At 37.2% G+C, this 15,305-nt stretch overlaps 1 protein-coding gene across 2 annotated transcripts in view; it reads right to left on the bottom strand.

Moving 5' to 3' along the window:
- Klp31E (kinesin-like protein 31E) overlaps positions 1-15,305 on the bottom strand; it is a 580,309-nt gene that overhangs the window by 72,860 nt on the left and 492,144 nt on the right. For both annotated transcript variants that reach the window (XM_067145074.2, XM_067145075.2), the window contains 2 exons: positions 12,498-12,618; positions 12,242-12,412 (listed from right to left, as the gene is read on the bottom strand). In XM_067145074.2, coding sequence (XP_067001175.2) covers positions 12,242-12,412; positions 12,498-12,618 — 292 coding nt within the window. The remainder of the gene's footprint in view (positions 1-12,241; positions 12,413-12,497; positions 12,619-15,305) is intronic.

Genomic DNA, 15,305 nt, shown 5'->3' with positions numbered 1-15,305 from the left:
TGGAATCAGTGAAAGCTGGATGCGTACAGACATGCCGTCATCGACAGCTAACCTTGACAGATACTCAATATTACGCCATGACCGCATTGACAAAATAGGCGGTGGACTCCTACTTTATTACAGAAATGACCTGAAATGTAAGATAATTTCCACTTCTGACCCACGACTTACACTGCGACCGGAATTTATGTTTGTAGAATTAGACTGTCATAAAAAGATATTGATAGGGATTGTATACAAGCCGCCTAAAATAAGACAGACTGATGATTTTGAAGAGGCATTAGCAAATCTTATCTCGGCATACGATGACATTATAATCATGGGCGACTTTAACACTGACCTTTTGAAGCAGACTAGTGACACTGAATTTATTTATCGCTACAAACATGACAATTTTACCCCTCAACGCTACTAATCATGTTCATTACTCTGACCGCACAAGTCATACCTTAATTGATCTTCTTGTGACAAATCAACCTCAAAAAGTAATTAAGCACGGACAGATCCCTGCTCCTGGCATCTCTTCACATGACCTACTGTACGTGTGTTATTCTACTCGAATACCTAAGTACAAATCACGCTACATTACAATACGGGACTTACGACATATGGACCGGAATAAACTACGCTACGATGCATATAACTTGCCTTGGGATAGTATACGTAATTTTCAGAACATTAACTCTAAAGTAAACAAATTCAATTCACTGGTACTGGAAATATTTGACAAGCACGCACCAAAGAAACAGGAAAGAATCACCCGCCATTCTTCCGCTTGGCTAACGGCCGAGATAAGATCTGCTATGGCCAGTCATGACAAACTCTACAGACAATACAGACAGACGCATGACACAGATGATTTCCAGCAATACAAGATTCTGAGAAACAGAACCAAACAGTTAATTAGGAATGCTAAATATAAATACTTTCAGGAACTGATGAACAATAACAGCCCGAGACAAAAATGGAATAAATTACGCACGTTAGGTATAGGTAAAGCCGTAGAGCAACATATGCCAAGCATATCGCTAGATGTTTTAAATGATCATTTCGCACGGCCAAGAATAGCCTCTACCTCCTTCCCAGAAAATTCACTACCCTTGTTACAAGAGCAGCCTGTGTATGAGCAATTCTCTTTTAGAAATGTCAGCTCAAATGAAGTTAAACGTGTGATATACGCTATAACATCTAATGCCACAGGTAATGATGACATTCCTATATCGCTTATTAAGGATATCTTAGGAGCTGTTCTGCCAATATTAACTCATATATTTAACTACTGCCTGACAAACTGAGTTTTCCCAGATGTTTGGAAAGATGCACTAATTAGACCCATCCCGAAGAGCTCCAAGTTGGATTCTCCTTCAGATTATCATCCAGTATCCATTCTACCACCCTTATCCAAGGTGCTTGAACGTCTAGTTCATACACTAGTTACTGAATACCTTACCAAGCATTCCCTCTTGAATCCCTTTCAATCCGGCTTCAGGAAAGGACATAGCACTGCGACAGCTTTACTATGAGTGACAGATGACATCAGACGTGCAATGGACCAACGGGACGTGACTGTATTGACATTATTAGATCTCAGTAGTGCCTTCGACACTGTTAATCCTCAGTTACTACTGCAGAAACTTCGAGAGCTAAATTTTAACAGTGTATCACTTCGTTTCTTTTTATCTTATCTTGAAAATCGCCGGCAACGTGTAACAGTTGGAAATTTGAGTTCAGGATGTTAAAGGAAGACCCTCGGCGTCCCTCAGGGGTCGGTTCTCGGACCACTCCTATTTATCATCCAAATTAATGATATATCAAAAGCTCTTAAATTCTGCAAATTGCAAGTGTACGCGGATGATATACAGATTTACTATCATTCAAAACCGAGTGATATTGATACTGCAATTACTAAAATAAGTTCTGACCTTCAACATCTTAGTGACTATGCAAATAAAAACAGTTTATTAATGAATCCAAATAAGACTCAAGTTATTATTATCGGTACCAGTAAAAACCTTTATTCCCTCAAGCAACAGAACATCCCCCCAATAATTTTAAACAATAAAATCATACCCTACTCTACTTCAGTGACCAACTTAGGAATTATCATGACTGAGACTCTAAACTGGACTCAACAGGTGATAAGCACATGCAATAAAGTACATAAAAGCTTATATCCCCTGAAACGGTTCGCTAATATATTCTCTGTTCGACTTAAAGTACAAATAATTCGCTCTCTTATACTACCTATATTTGACTACTGTGACACTGTGTTGACTGGAATAACCTGGGACAGTAACAAGAAACTGGACCGGAGCCTGAACAGCTGCATAAGATATATCTTTAATCTGCGATATGATGCTCATATATCACCTTATTATAAGGAGCTGTCGTGGCTTCGAGTGCACCAGCGCCGTGAACTTCACATGCTATCGCTTCTGCACAAAGTTCTTTCCACTAATACTCCCGACTATCTGTCTTCATCTTTTTCTTACCTCTCGTCCTATCATGAACACAATACAAGATCTGGTTCCTCTCTTGCCATACCTATAAACCGCACTGCTGTGTACAACCGCTCCTTCATAATCTCTGTGTCTAGGTCATGGAATTCGCTACCTGCAAACATTAGAGAAAATCCTTTTCATCGCAAGTTTAAAGTGGCTTGCCGGGAGCATTTGCTGGGTAGATCCCGCTGACTTGCTGGATAATTGTTGAGTGAATGAAGGAATGAATGGGATGAATGAATGGATTACTGCAGTTACATAATTTAAGTGTACGTTATTTTGTGTACTTTAAAATTAAGGATTCTTTCATTATTATTATTATTATTATTATTATTATTATTATTATTGCTATTAGTATTATTTGTTTTATTTGTATTCAAAATTATAAGTTATGTATATGTATACTCATCTAGTGGTTAAGTGTAAGAGAGGGCCTTGAGCCCTAACTTCGCCACCAATAAAGGCATTATCTATCTATCTATCATTGTAACTGCCCTAGCCCTCTTCATAAATTTCTGAACTAGATTTATGCTCAAAGCACTGGCTTAGTTGAACTGGTTTTAAGTAACTTTTTCCAGAATTCATTTTTGGGAAGCTTTGATCCTAATTTAGTTTTTGTTCTTGTAAATATATTCAAAAATAGTCTCACATTCGGCATTGCTATGTGGAAATGATACAAGCATTATGTAACAGATTCTGTCATATTTAAGAACACCACCAGCTGATGGCATCTGTCTTGCCAGTAATCAGTGAACATCAAACCTGGGATTTTCAAAAAGTGCAGGAATACTAAATCTGTTCTCAAAATCGGGAGATAAGTCTCTGCAATCAGGAAAGAGGGAGGAAGGACCAAAAATAGGGAGTCTCCCGCTTAAATCAGGAGAGCTGGCACGGAATGTCTGCACATGGTTTATGAAGAGGAATAGCCATAAGATCAACCCATATAGTTGGGGTGGACAGTATGGAACACTCATCAATTTCATAACAACAGACTGAGAATGGGGAAGATACGTCATAAATATGAAGATAATTCACAGTGAAAGTATGGAGGGTGATAATTGATCATAGATCATTAATTGTGGAATTAAAACAAGTAAAAATCCATAAAATTGAATTGAAGAAACCAAAGATCAGGATTTGGGAATTGGTGGAGGAGGATAAAAGAATGCCATTCCAAGATTGTATAAACAGGAATTTGCCTAACACGGAAATACGAAGTGGAGAAGAAGGGTGGGACAATTTAAGACAGACAGTTGTGGAAGCAGCACTTGAGGTATGCAGAAAAACAAAATCAAAGGTTAAGGGAAATGAGACATGGTGGTGGACAGACTAAATAAAAAAAGAAATAAAGGAACAAGGTAAAGAAATGGATAGGGAAAAGCAAAAAACATATCAGAGGGATGAGAATAAGATAGCAAGGTTACATGTGGAATACAAAAGATTGAAACTACAAGTAAAGAGGAGTATCAAGGAAGAAAAGGAGAAATGTTGGGGAGAGTTTACCAACAAAATTGAACAAGATAATCGAGGAAATCAGAAACTATGATACAGAGTAATAAAATCGAAAAGAATAAATCAAGAAAAAATCAAGGCATTAGAGAGAGAAGATGGATCCATAGTACATGACAAAAAGGGCCTTCAGAAGGTGATGGCAAAGTATTTTGAAAAACTTTATGAGGATGACTGCTCGAAGGAAGAAGATAAGAAAATGGAAATAGATGGAGAAAAAGAAGAGAACCTGATAACATGGTTGGAACTTGAAAGGGCAGTGAAAGCAATGACCAAAGGTAAAGCAAGTGGAAAAAACGAATTCAATGCTGATATCATTAAGGCAGTAGAAAGCATTGGATTACAGTGGCTATACCAAGCCCTCAGTCCATAAGGAAGGATGAAAGGATACCTAAAGATTGGCAACAAGGAAGCATTGTACCGTTGTTCAAAAAAGGAAAGAGGAAGAAATGTGAAAATTAGAGGTAAAACTCTATTATCACATGAGCTAAAAATAATGGAGGAAGTCATAGAAAGAAGACCGAGGGATATACAGTAATAGAAACACAGAGGAAGAACAGTCCGACTTATTGGCTGAATGGACAGCGTTGAGGCCTTCGGTTCAGAGGGTCCCGCGTTTGATTCCCGGCTGGGTTGTGGATTTTAATCGCCTCTGATTAATTCTTCTGGCTTGGGTGTTTACGTTTGTCCCAAAACTTTCCTCTTCATATTCAGACAACACACTACATTACTAACCACCACAGAAACACTCAATAGTGATTACAATCCTCCATATAGAGTTGGCGTCAGAAAGGGCATCCGGCTGTAAAACAGGGCCAAATCCACATGTGTGAGACAGTTCGCACCCGCAATCCAACAGGCGTGGGAAAAGCGGCAGAAAAAGGAGAAGTTAGAGGAAGAACAATATGATTTTAGACGGAATACATCAACAATAGACTTGATATTTACAGTGCGAACGATAAAGGAAAACATCTGGAAAGGAACAAGGAAATCATCTTCGTATTGTCTGGCTCCATGGCAAAATGGGAATGCCTACTGAAACAGAATGTACCAAAATCATTAATTAACAAGATAAAAATGTTGTATCATGAGAGGAAAAGCAGTGTACAAGTGGAGAGTGGTGACTCTGAAACATTTTATATATTAAAAAAAATCTCAAGCAACAAAGTGCACTGTCACCATTATTGTTTATTATATTGATGGATGAAATCATAAAACATGTAAAACAGTATCAGTAGTGATGAAGTGAATGCTTTGGTATTTGCATATGATGTGGAGATTTGGGAAAGTACAAAGGAGACTGGGCGTTTGGATTGAAAATCTGAAGGAGTTTGGAATGGTAATTAGTAAAACGAAAACTGTACTCATGCACTGTGAAAAAGAGAAGCCAAGTGAACATAGACTGAGAACGGTTAGAGAATGTAGAACAGTTTACATATCTGGGTAGCATTATTAATGGAAGTAATGAAATCAACCGTGAAATTAATAACAGATTAAGTAAAGGTATAACATTTTATCATCAAGCCAGAGAGCTTTTATGGGATGACAAAGTATCCAAGAGAACAAAATTAACATTATATAAACAGAATTTCATACCAATTGTAGCATACGGACTAGAAGCGCTGGTAACTAATAAGAGACAAGATAGTAAGATCGAAGCAGTAGGAATGAAATTTTTAAGAACATTGCTTAGAAAGACAAGAAGAAATAGAATTCAAAATATTAAAATCAGAGAAGAGCTAAATACAGAACCGTTAGTACAGAAGATACAAAAAGCAAGACCGAGATGATTCGGACATGTAAAAAGAATGGGAAAAGAACGGGTAGCAAGAAGGGAATTGGAAAGAGGAGTTACGGGAAAGAGACCAGTTGGAAGACTGAGAAGAAGGTGGATGGATCAGATTTGGAAGGACATTAGAGAAGCTGGATTGGATACGTGGAAGTAATGGAGCAGGAAAAGTGGAAGGACAGAAAGGAGTGGATGAGGCTTGTTAACCACACCCGGGCGACTGGAGTGGGACATTGATGATGATGATAATGATAATTTGCTTTATGTCACACCGACACAGTTAGGTCTTATGTCGACAATGGGATAGGAAGAGCCTAGGAATGGGAAGAAAGCGGCCATGGTCTTAATTACAGTACAGCCCCAGCATTTGCCTCGTGTGGAAATGGGAAACCACAGTACTCCCCAACTTCGTTCCTTATCTTGGAATATGCAAAAAAAAAAAAAAAAAAAAGTTTAAGATTGGTTCAGATACATATTGTAAGTCTGTTCAGTTGTTTCTCCATTATAGCAACACAGGAAAAATGTTTAACATAATTTTGTGATTCCGACTCATTGGCTGAATGGTCAGCGTACTGGCCTTCGGTTCAGAGGGCCCCGCCGGGTTCGATTCCCGGCCGGGTCGGGGATTTTAACCTTCATTGGTTAATTCCAATGGCCCGGGGGCTGGGTGTTTGTGCTACCCCCAACATCCCTGAAACTCACACACCACATGACACTGTCCTCCACCACAATAACACGCAGTTACCTACACATGGCAGATGCTGCCCACCCTCATCGGAGGGTCTGCCTTAGAAGGGCTGCACTCAGCTAGAAATAGCCACTCGAAATTATTATTTTGTGATACTCAGTATAATGGAGGAAAATCAGAATTTAAAGTTCAGCAACAAATTATTGATTAGTTCAAGGTGGAGTGGTAGTTCTGAAGAAGGCCTAAAAGTAAATCTCAAATATTTGCATTTTATGTACAAAATACTGTAGTAGAAAACGAATGGTTTGATCCTTAACCTCATAGGGTCCGACATTGGACTCGGTCCGACCACTAATATGGCAGTTCAAGTCCTATGATGGACTACGCCAACATAATTTTAAGGTTAGATTTCATATAAATTTATGGGAAAATGGTAGAAATGATTTACCTTGTAATATAACCATTTCTCTTTACAGTACTGACATTTATGATTCCGTTGTTTCGCTTTCGACGTGCTATCTTGTGAAATATATCATCAATGGAATAATGCTCACATTCTGCAGTAACTGGTGTCTACTAGCCACAGCATTCATAGCAACAATGTTTATGAGCAGTCATGTAATAGTAGTGATTCTGATGTCTTATTTCTCGTCTGAACAGGAAACTGCACATCACCAATGTCCGAGAGGATGCCTATGTCCTGACAGGAAAGTCATCGGTGGCGAACACATCATTTTTCTGTGAAACCTGTCCAGGAACCCAGGACTATCCCAGGAAGTGCTTGTGAAAGTATTACACGACAAAAAAAATACTGCTAGGGGTATTCTGCTGTACTAAGTGAGAAACCTGTATCTCCATCCCTTCTGGTTTTCAAGAAATTGCATAAATGAGTGTGTTCATGCAGCAATGTTTTAGTTAATGTTTACTCATAATATATAAATATTTCATATACCCCTGGGTATAATTTTTTAATTTTGTGTTAATGACATTTTGTTATTAAATCGGCAAAAGTGGAGTTATGGCTTTTTGGCTTCCTATTATAATTAACTTTATTGGCCACACATTGGGCCACTTGAGTCTTCCATTTATATTTTTCTTGGAAGGTTGTACTGTTTGATTCTTTTTATCTGCCCAGTACTTCTTCATTTGTTCTGATCGAAGTGTTCTTAATTTGTATGATATCTCTAAAGGCCTTCTGTGCATCATTTCAGCTGAAAATTTGTGATTCTTAAGAAGGGTGGTAATTTTATTCTTGTTCTCTACATTTGTAATTTTAAGTCCAATTGTTTTGAGACCATCTTGAATTTCTTTGATCCAAAGTCCTCCTGTCTTCTTTCCCAGATTTCTCATCACTAGTTGTCGTAAAATCCTTTTTTCTGATAATCGTCAGATGTGAAAGAAATAAGAGATTGTTTTCTTATGCGTACCAGCTTCATCCATCGAGTTCATTCCTAACTTAGCCTTTATATCCTCGTACAGAGTAACCTACTGTTCCCACTTGTTTGTACCAGCAATCATTCTCGCTACTTTCATATCTGTTACTTCTAACTTATGAATAAGATATTCTGAGTCCACCCAGCTTTCGCTCCCATAAAGCGAAGTTGGTCTGAAAACAGACCAATGTAAAGATAGTTTTGTCCGGGAGCTAAGTTAGGAATGAACTTGATGGATGAAGCTGGTATGCATAAGAAAAGAATCTCTTGCAGAACAGTCTTGATCACAACTGCGAGCTCACTGCATTAGCTTTACTGCACCATGATTCAATCTCATGATATTACCATCCTGGGAGAACACACATCCTAAATACTTAAAATTATCTACCTGTGCCAGCTTTGTATCACCATCCTGACATTCAATTCTGCTGAATTTCTTACCTACTGACATCAATTTACTCTTCGAAAGGCTAATTTTCATAATACTCATTGCACCTATTTTCAGGTTCCAAGATATTAGACTGCAGGTTTTCGGCACAATCTGCCATTAAGACCAAGTCGTCAGCATACTGAATCCTTCCCTGCCACTTTATACCTTTCAGCAGATGATCCATGTAAACTACAAACAACAAAGGTGAAAGATTCTTTTTTTTTCTTGCTAGCAACCGTGGCTTTAACTAAGGTACTGCCCCAGCACTTGTCTGGTATTTGAACCCATTATCTTCCGAATTTACACTGTTAGCTAAGTGATCCAAACTGCATAGCCACTCGTTTGGCGTATATTCCTAGAAAACAGAACTCTGGGTATAAGTGTAGGTGAAACGTTATCTGACCCTGTAATAATTGAGAGGGGAATTGCTCAAGGCAGTATTATTGGACCTTTATATTTCCTTATACACAAGAACCTTGTTTATCAGGATTAGTGGGATCGGAGGTAATCCGGATTATTGAAAATCCGCATAATCTGGAAACAATCTAATAAGTTAATATAAGCTACTAATATATTCAAAACATTTATTTTGACACTAACAAGAATTTTTAAAAACCCACTTTCTTTGACACAAAGTCAATACATTACGAACTGTACTTTCTTCATTTTACTGAAATTGTGTGTTTCTTTTGTTTAAAATTTCTGCAATGTTTGAGAGCAGCACGCACATGTAGACATTTCACAATAAATTTATATTATTTACAAAATTCTACTCAAAATATCTTCTGTACTTACAAACATAATCAACTCCTATACAGTATGTGGAATCACTTCAAATAATACTATACAACTGCTATAGATATAATTTACGTAGCTTTTTTTTTTTTTAAACCCATTTTGTTACTTACGAAGCATAACTACCTTCTGCATCTTAACCAGAACACCTTTTGCCACTGCTTTTCAGAGTTCCTCAAGGGCCTTCACAGCTACTGTAGCAGTCCCAGGGCCCTCAATGTCCCCACTGTATTTCACCCCTACATGCAGTTCCATCTCCGTAAACCAGGGAATGGAATTAATTTATTTACAAAAATTCTTCATTTACAATAACCTGCACAGGTCAAGTGTCCTCTAACATTTCTTTCTTCTGTTTATGTTTATGCTTTTCTTGAATATTTGTACCGATTTTGGAAAAGGATCAAATAATTCCCCTGGCAAACTGTTTCACTCCTTCACACCCTTCCCAATGAATGAAAATTTACCCCAATTGCTTCAGCTCCCTTCTAATTTTATACTTTTGGTCAGCCCTGCCAATGTAATTATTTTCCAATTGAAGCAGCCTGTTATGGATTTCCCCCCATGCTTCCTCTCTTGTATAAGCTCTATATAATCCTATAAGTCTGGTTTTCTCCCTTCTCTTACTTGAAGTTCCCACCCAAGTTTCTCTAATATTTCTGATACACTACTTTTTCTTCTGAAATTCCCTGCTACAAATCTTGCTGCTTTCCTCTGCATGCCATCTATTTCTTTTATTAGGTATTCCTGGCTAGGATCCGAAATACTGTTTGTATATTCCAATAATGGACGAACCATACCTGAGTTACTTTTCTCTTTTACTTCTTTGCTGAATCCTTTAAGAAGCCTCATTATGGCATGAAACGATCTGTATGCTTTCCCAACAATATCCTCAACATGACTCTTCCAGTGCAAATTACTTTCAAATCTCACACCTAAGTATTTGCACTTGCCATCTTTTGGGACAATTAATTACCTCACCCAAAGTATAATTAAATTCAGTTTTTAAGCCTCTGTTTGTAAATGTTGTAACAGTTGATTTGTGTCTATTAATCTTCATATTATTCTCTTCAACCCATTGTTGGATACCATCAAAGTCCCTTTTGTAATTCTGAATAATCCTCAATGTTATTTATTTCCCTATAAACAATTATGTCATCTGCATACAATCTTATTTTTAATGTTACATTGTTCCCTAAATCGTTTGCATGTATTAAGAAAAGTAATGGAGCAATTAAACTACCCTGTGCAATTCCCTTTCAAACTTTCTCTTCCTGTGATACAAGGTTTCCTACTCTGACTTTCTGAATTCTTGAATTTAGAAATGTTCTTATCCAGTGTATAACCCTTATGTCTAATCCTATTCCCTCCAATTCTTCGATTAATTTACCCAGTAGCCGCCTTCTGTATACAGGATAGATGTTCTCCAGTACACCTTGATCCATCGGTTGTAAGAGAGCTGTTCCATTAGGAGGGGAAACTTCACTCTCATATCACTACTGATGAGCAGCTCCACTCCTGAATGTGACTGTGCATTGTCAATAAACAATATGGTCTTCAGTGCAAGACCCTCTTCCTCCAAGTATCTCTTCACTCTTATTAAAAAAATCATAGTGGAATCATTTTTTTTTTAAACACCACTGTCCAAGAATGCACTTTTTGTGATTTCCCCTTCAGCAGGAAAGGGAATTTGTACCTCCCAAATGCATTGCTACAAACTATAATATTGTAATTTGATATTTACACCTTTTATTACCCCTTGCCAAGTTATCTAATTTAGAAGTGAACATCTTACTGGGTAGCATCCGATAAAAGAAGTCCATATTCATTGGCATTATAAATTTGACGTGGGGTTAATATCTCGGAGGAAATAATTTCTTGAAAGTCTTTTCTGAAATATTTTATCGACACTTTATCCTCCGGAAAACTTCCACCTGTCACTGAAAGTTAACGTATGCCATGACGAATTTTTCATATTTCTAACAAACCTTGGCTGGCTGTGAAGTTAGGAATGCGATCAGGAAGCTTTCTGTTTTAACTAAGTGCTTTTTCCTGCAATATTGGATCATATATAGGAACACCATGCTCTCTTTTTTCACAGACCTAATTTAAAAAGATAAAAATAATTAAAATATGCAGGGAGGGTAGAGTGGGGCGCTGAAGTGTTCTAACTTAATTTAAAACAATTTCCTATTCACTTAAATAGATGTTAAAAATTGTTAGTATACAACACTTTTGGTCATATGTGATGAGTATGTTTTTCTTAGTTGTTCATTTTTTTAAAAAGTTTTTGAAAAAGACTTTCATGTCGATGTTACGTCTTAATTTTTAAAAAACTGTTCTCGTTAGCTGCTCTTCTTCTCCGAAGTGAATATTGTCGTTTAATTTAAACTTTTCTAAAAATGAACAACTTAACAAATGTTAAGCATAACAAGGGTACTATTTTAAAATAGTCTCTTCAGAAGAAGAAAATTCTATGTAATTTCACCTATGCAATGTTATGTAGCTGATATTCCTAAGGAATGAAACATGTTCTACAATTAATTCGCTTAAAGTAAATATATATTATCAAACATATGGAAGTTTACTTTTATTGATTTAATGTAAGTGGTATGTTATGAGCTGTCATTGGCGAGATGGAGTGGAATGACATTAGTAGACAAATAAGTTTCAGTGGTATTTTTAAAAGTAGGAAAGACCACAATATGATGATAAAGTTGTAATTCAAGAGGACAACTGGGGCAAATATTCATTTATAGGAAGAGGAGTTAGGGACTGGAATAATTTACCAAGGAAGGTGTTCAGTAAATTTCTAAACTGATGAAATTATTCAAGAAAAGACTAATTAAACAACTGATAAGGAATCTGCCACCTGGGCAGCTGCCCTAAATGCAGATAAATGGTTATTGATTAAGAGCCACTCAGCCTGACATCACATTGTTGCTTGGTGTGGTGAATCTAATGACATCTAATGACTTTCCAGCACACCTAATAATATTAAGAAGAGCCAGGCTTAAAATGCATAAGATAGGAGGCATTAATTTTGTACTACATCTAGTATAACAAAGCAAAGACACAATGTTTTCTTATTCCTTTTACCTGAATGAGTTCCGGTTTTGAAAGATCCCATTTCTTTATGCACATATCTCGGGAACCAGAAAAGAGGATTTCACCACGGATGGCCAGGGACTGAATGCCATCATAGTGTGGAGGGTTAAGGTTCATCTTAGGAGTGAATGCAGTCGAAATACCTCGATTCACCTCAAACACCTATGAATAAACAAAACAAATTTAGATAGTTAATTCTTCCCTATTATATTTCCTAAATCCACTATTTCCATTAAAGCTGTAATACCTTAATAAAATGGTCCTTGGAACCTGTAATGACTAGATCTTCCTCTTCTGAAAGTTTTCCAACTGCCAAACACATAACAGCAGCTTGATGACCCCCACTCAGTTTAGCTGTTGCTTCAAACCTATAACAGTAGGATCAAAAGTAAGAAAGGTCCACCTATTCAATACACTTAATTTGTTGCATCTATATTTTATACAGTCGAAACTGGTTCAGGCGTCCCTCTCTAGTGTGCTTCCCTGGTTATTACGTCATTATTCCAAAGTCCCAGTCCATGTCCTATTAAATAAATGTTAAAGAAACCTCGATACCACATTTACATCACCCTTTAGTACGCTCGTATATTTCCCATCATTAGCGTTCCTGGCCATGTTGCACGCACGATGCGCCAGCGGCGACTGGCCTGGGTGAGGATTTGGTAGAGAACTTAATTTCACGACCCAAGCGTGTCAGCCTACAGTTGCAGCGAGCGTCAGTCACAAATGAGGAGGTGTTTTATGTCATGAGATGACTTTTTACTTCTATCCATGTGCAGTAGTTAGCTGGCAATAAGTGAATTATACCGGGTGTATATGTATACGGTCCAGGAAAGACACACTGGTTATAAATTTGTGAGGAGCCCCATTCGCTATTTCGGGTTTATTTTCGAAGTGGTTGGCTTGTCGTTAACAAAGCTCCCCTCAAATATGACTATACATTTGTAAAATGTGGCTTATTTCAACTGAATAGGCAAAACGCCTATGGTAAACATTTACACTCAATAAGCTTAAAGACGAATTCATTCCGCTACAATTGCATGTGTATATTAAGATATAAGCTTGTTTTGTCACAGTTTCAGTTATGATGTAATGTTTTAAATTTTTTTAGCAAGAGTATAAAAAATATTTTAAATAATATTGTTAAACAATAGAGTATGTCATAAAGATCTTTATGAGGCATAAGGTGAAAATGCAAATAAGATTTTAATGTAGCTGAGGATGACCTTGTTAAGAGGTCGAAACCGGTCCTAGACATGTGATAATCTGCATTACATGTAAATAAAAAGTATTGATCAGGTGAAACTTTCTTTTCCTTTTATGACAATTGGTAACTATCAATACGGAAAAATGAAATTTATAAATCAAGATATGTTGCATGCAATCGATTATCTTCGGTATTGTTTCCTCATTATGTCCACTAGCGAGTTCTCTCATTGACATTCAAAGATGATGTCGGAGTCGATTATTAATACCTGTCGACTGCTGTTCCGTAAAGAAAATTTGAAATGAAGGAGAACATATTTTCATAATGAATGCATAAATAACGTGTCCGATAACATTTCTTAACTCATTAAAAATAAAGGCTGACTAAACGATCGCTTAATTTTAATGCTAAATACTGCAATTAAGTAAAAATTGGATACACCTCGAGATATGGCAGAGTGCATAATTGATTTCAGAGGTTAGTTTATATTTCCTCACGTCTGGTTAAATTATGAAAAGGTTATTATCATGTAAATTTATAGCGAGAAGGTCATTTCTCTACTGGCTTCATACGTATAGTACGGTTAAGTTAGGATAGGTGACGCTGTTGAATAAGGAAACTGAAACGTTTGCCACAAAATGCGATCGATCACTTTGGTACAGTATAGTTTTCTCATGATGTGCATTTGCGAGCGTTCTCATCGACTCGAAGGCGATGTTGGAGTCGATTACTAATACCCAATGACTGCTGTTCTCTAAAGAAAATTTGAAATGAAAGAGGATAACAAGTTTTCGTAATAAATGCGTAAATAACGTAGCCGATAGCAGTTGTTAACTCGTTCAAAATAATGGCTGAAGCAAACCATCTCTTAATTTTAATGTTATATACCATACTAAAATTAAGTAAGAATGTGATACACCTGAAGATATGGCAGAGTAGGCCTACATCACTGATTTCAGAGGATAATTCATATTCACGTCTAGTTAAATTTCGGAAAGGCTATCACATGTACAATTTTAGCAAGGATAACTCATTTCTCCACATGCGTTTCAAATATGTTTTCATGACACATATACGGTTAGGTTAGATTACGCCATTTGAAGAAGAAAACTCTGGAATGATACCGTATTTCTCCGAATCCAAGACTAGGTTTTTTCCCCTCAGAATCTCAAGCGAAAAATCAAGGGTTGTCTTGCATTCGCAGCCCAACAGTAATGAATACGACTGGCAACTTCCGCGGTAGCCGCGCTGCATCTTTTCACCCCCGCACGCACACACAAAATTCGTTGACAATAAACGACCGCCTCGTTGTTATACATCGCTAACCATGACAAGCGGTTGTACAGTGCCTATGTGTAACGTCACTGGATCTCGGGAAATAGTGAAGAGAGAATGACATTCTATTAGCCTCTACAAAAACGTTTCTCAAATCTGCAGAATGGCATCAAAACATGTGAGCCTTCGAATTCTTAGAAAGACCAAGGCTACTCAATGGCAGAGTTATGACACGTCTACTGTACCTGACTCTTAGCAAAATGAACTATTACAGCCAGCAGGAATATTTTCGTGATGGATAGTCATACAGATACGTGGAACAGTAATTGCTGGCAAATTTTCAACGGGTTCTTGTCGATATGATGATGCCAATTTTAAGTTAATGGTTATAAAACACTTGGAAATGTAGAATAATTGTGCAGCCGCAAGAAAATATGGCACAGGCCTAACTAAAGTTAATATTTGGTGTCAGCGTGAAGACAAAGATAGCTAAAAAAAATGTGCACAGTACAAAAAATGCATTCAGTGGTCCGCAACAAGGACGCTTTAAAGAAGTTGAAAATGAAATTGTGA

This window comes from Anabrus simplex, chromosome 4 (genome assembly GCF_040414725.1).
Source record: "Anabrus simplex isolate iqAnaSimp1 chromosome 4, ASM4041472v1, whole genome shotgun sequence".
Lineage (NCBI taxonomy): Eukaryota > Metazoa > Arthropoda > Insecta > Orthoptera > Tettigoniidae > Anabrus > Anabrus simplex.
This window is presented reverse-complemented; position numbering and strand designations above follow the sequence as displayed.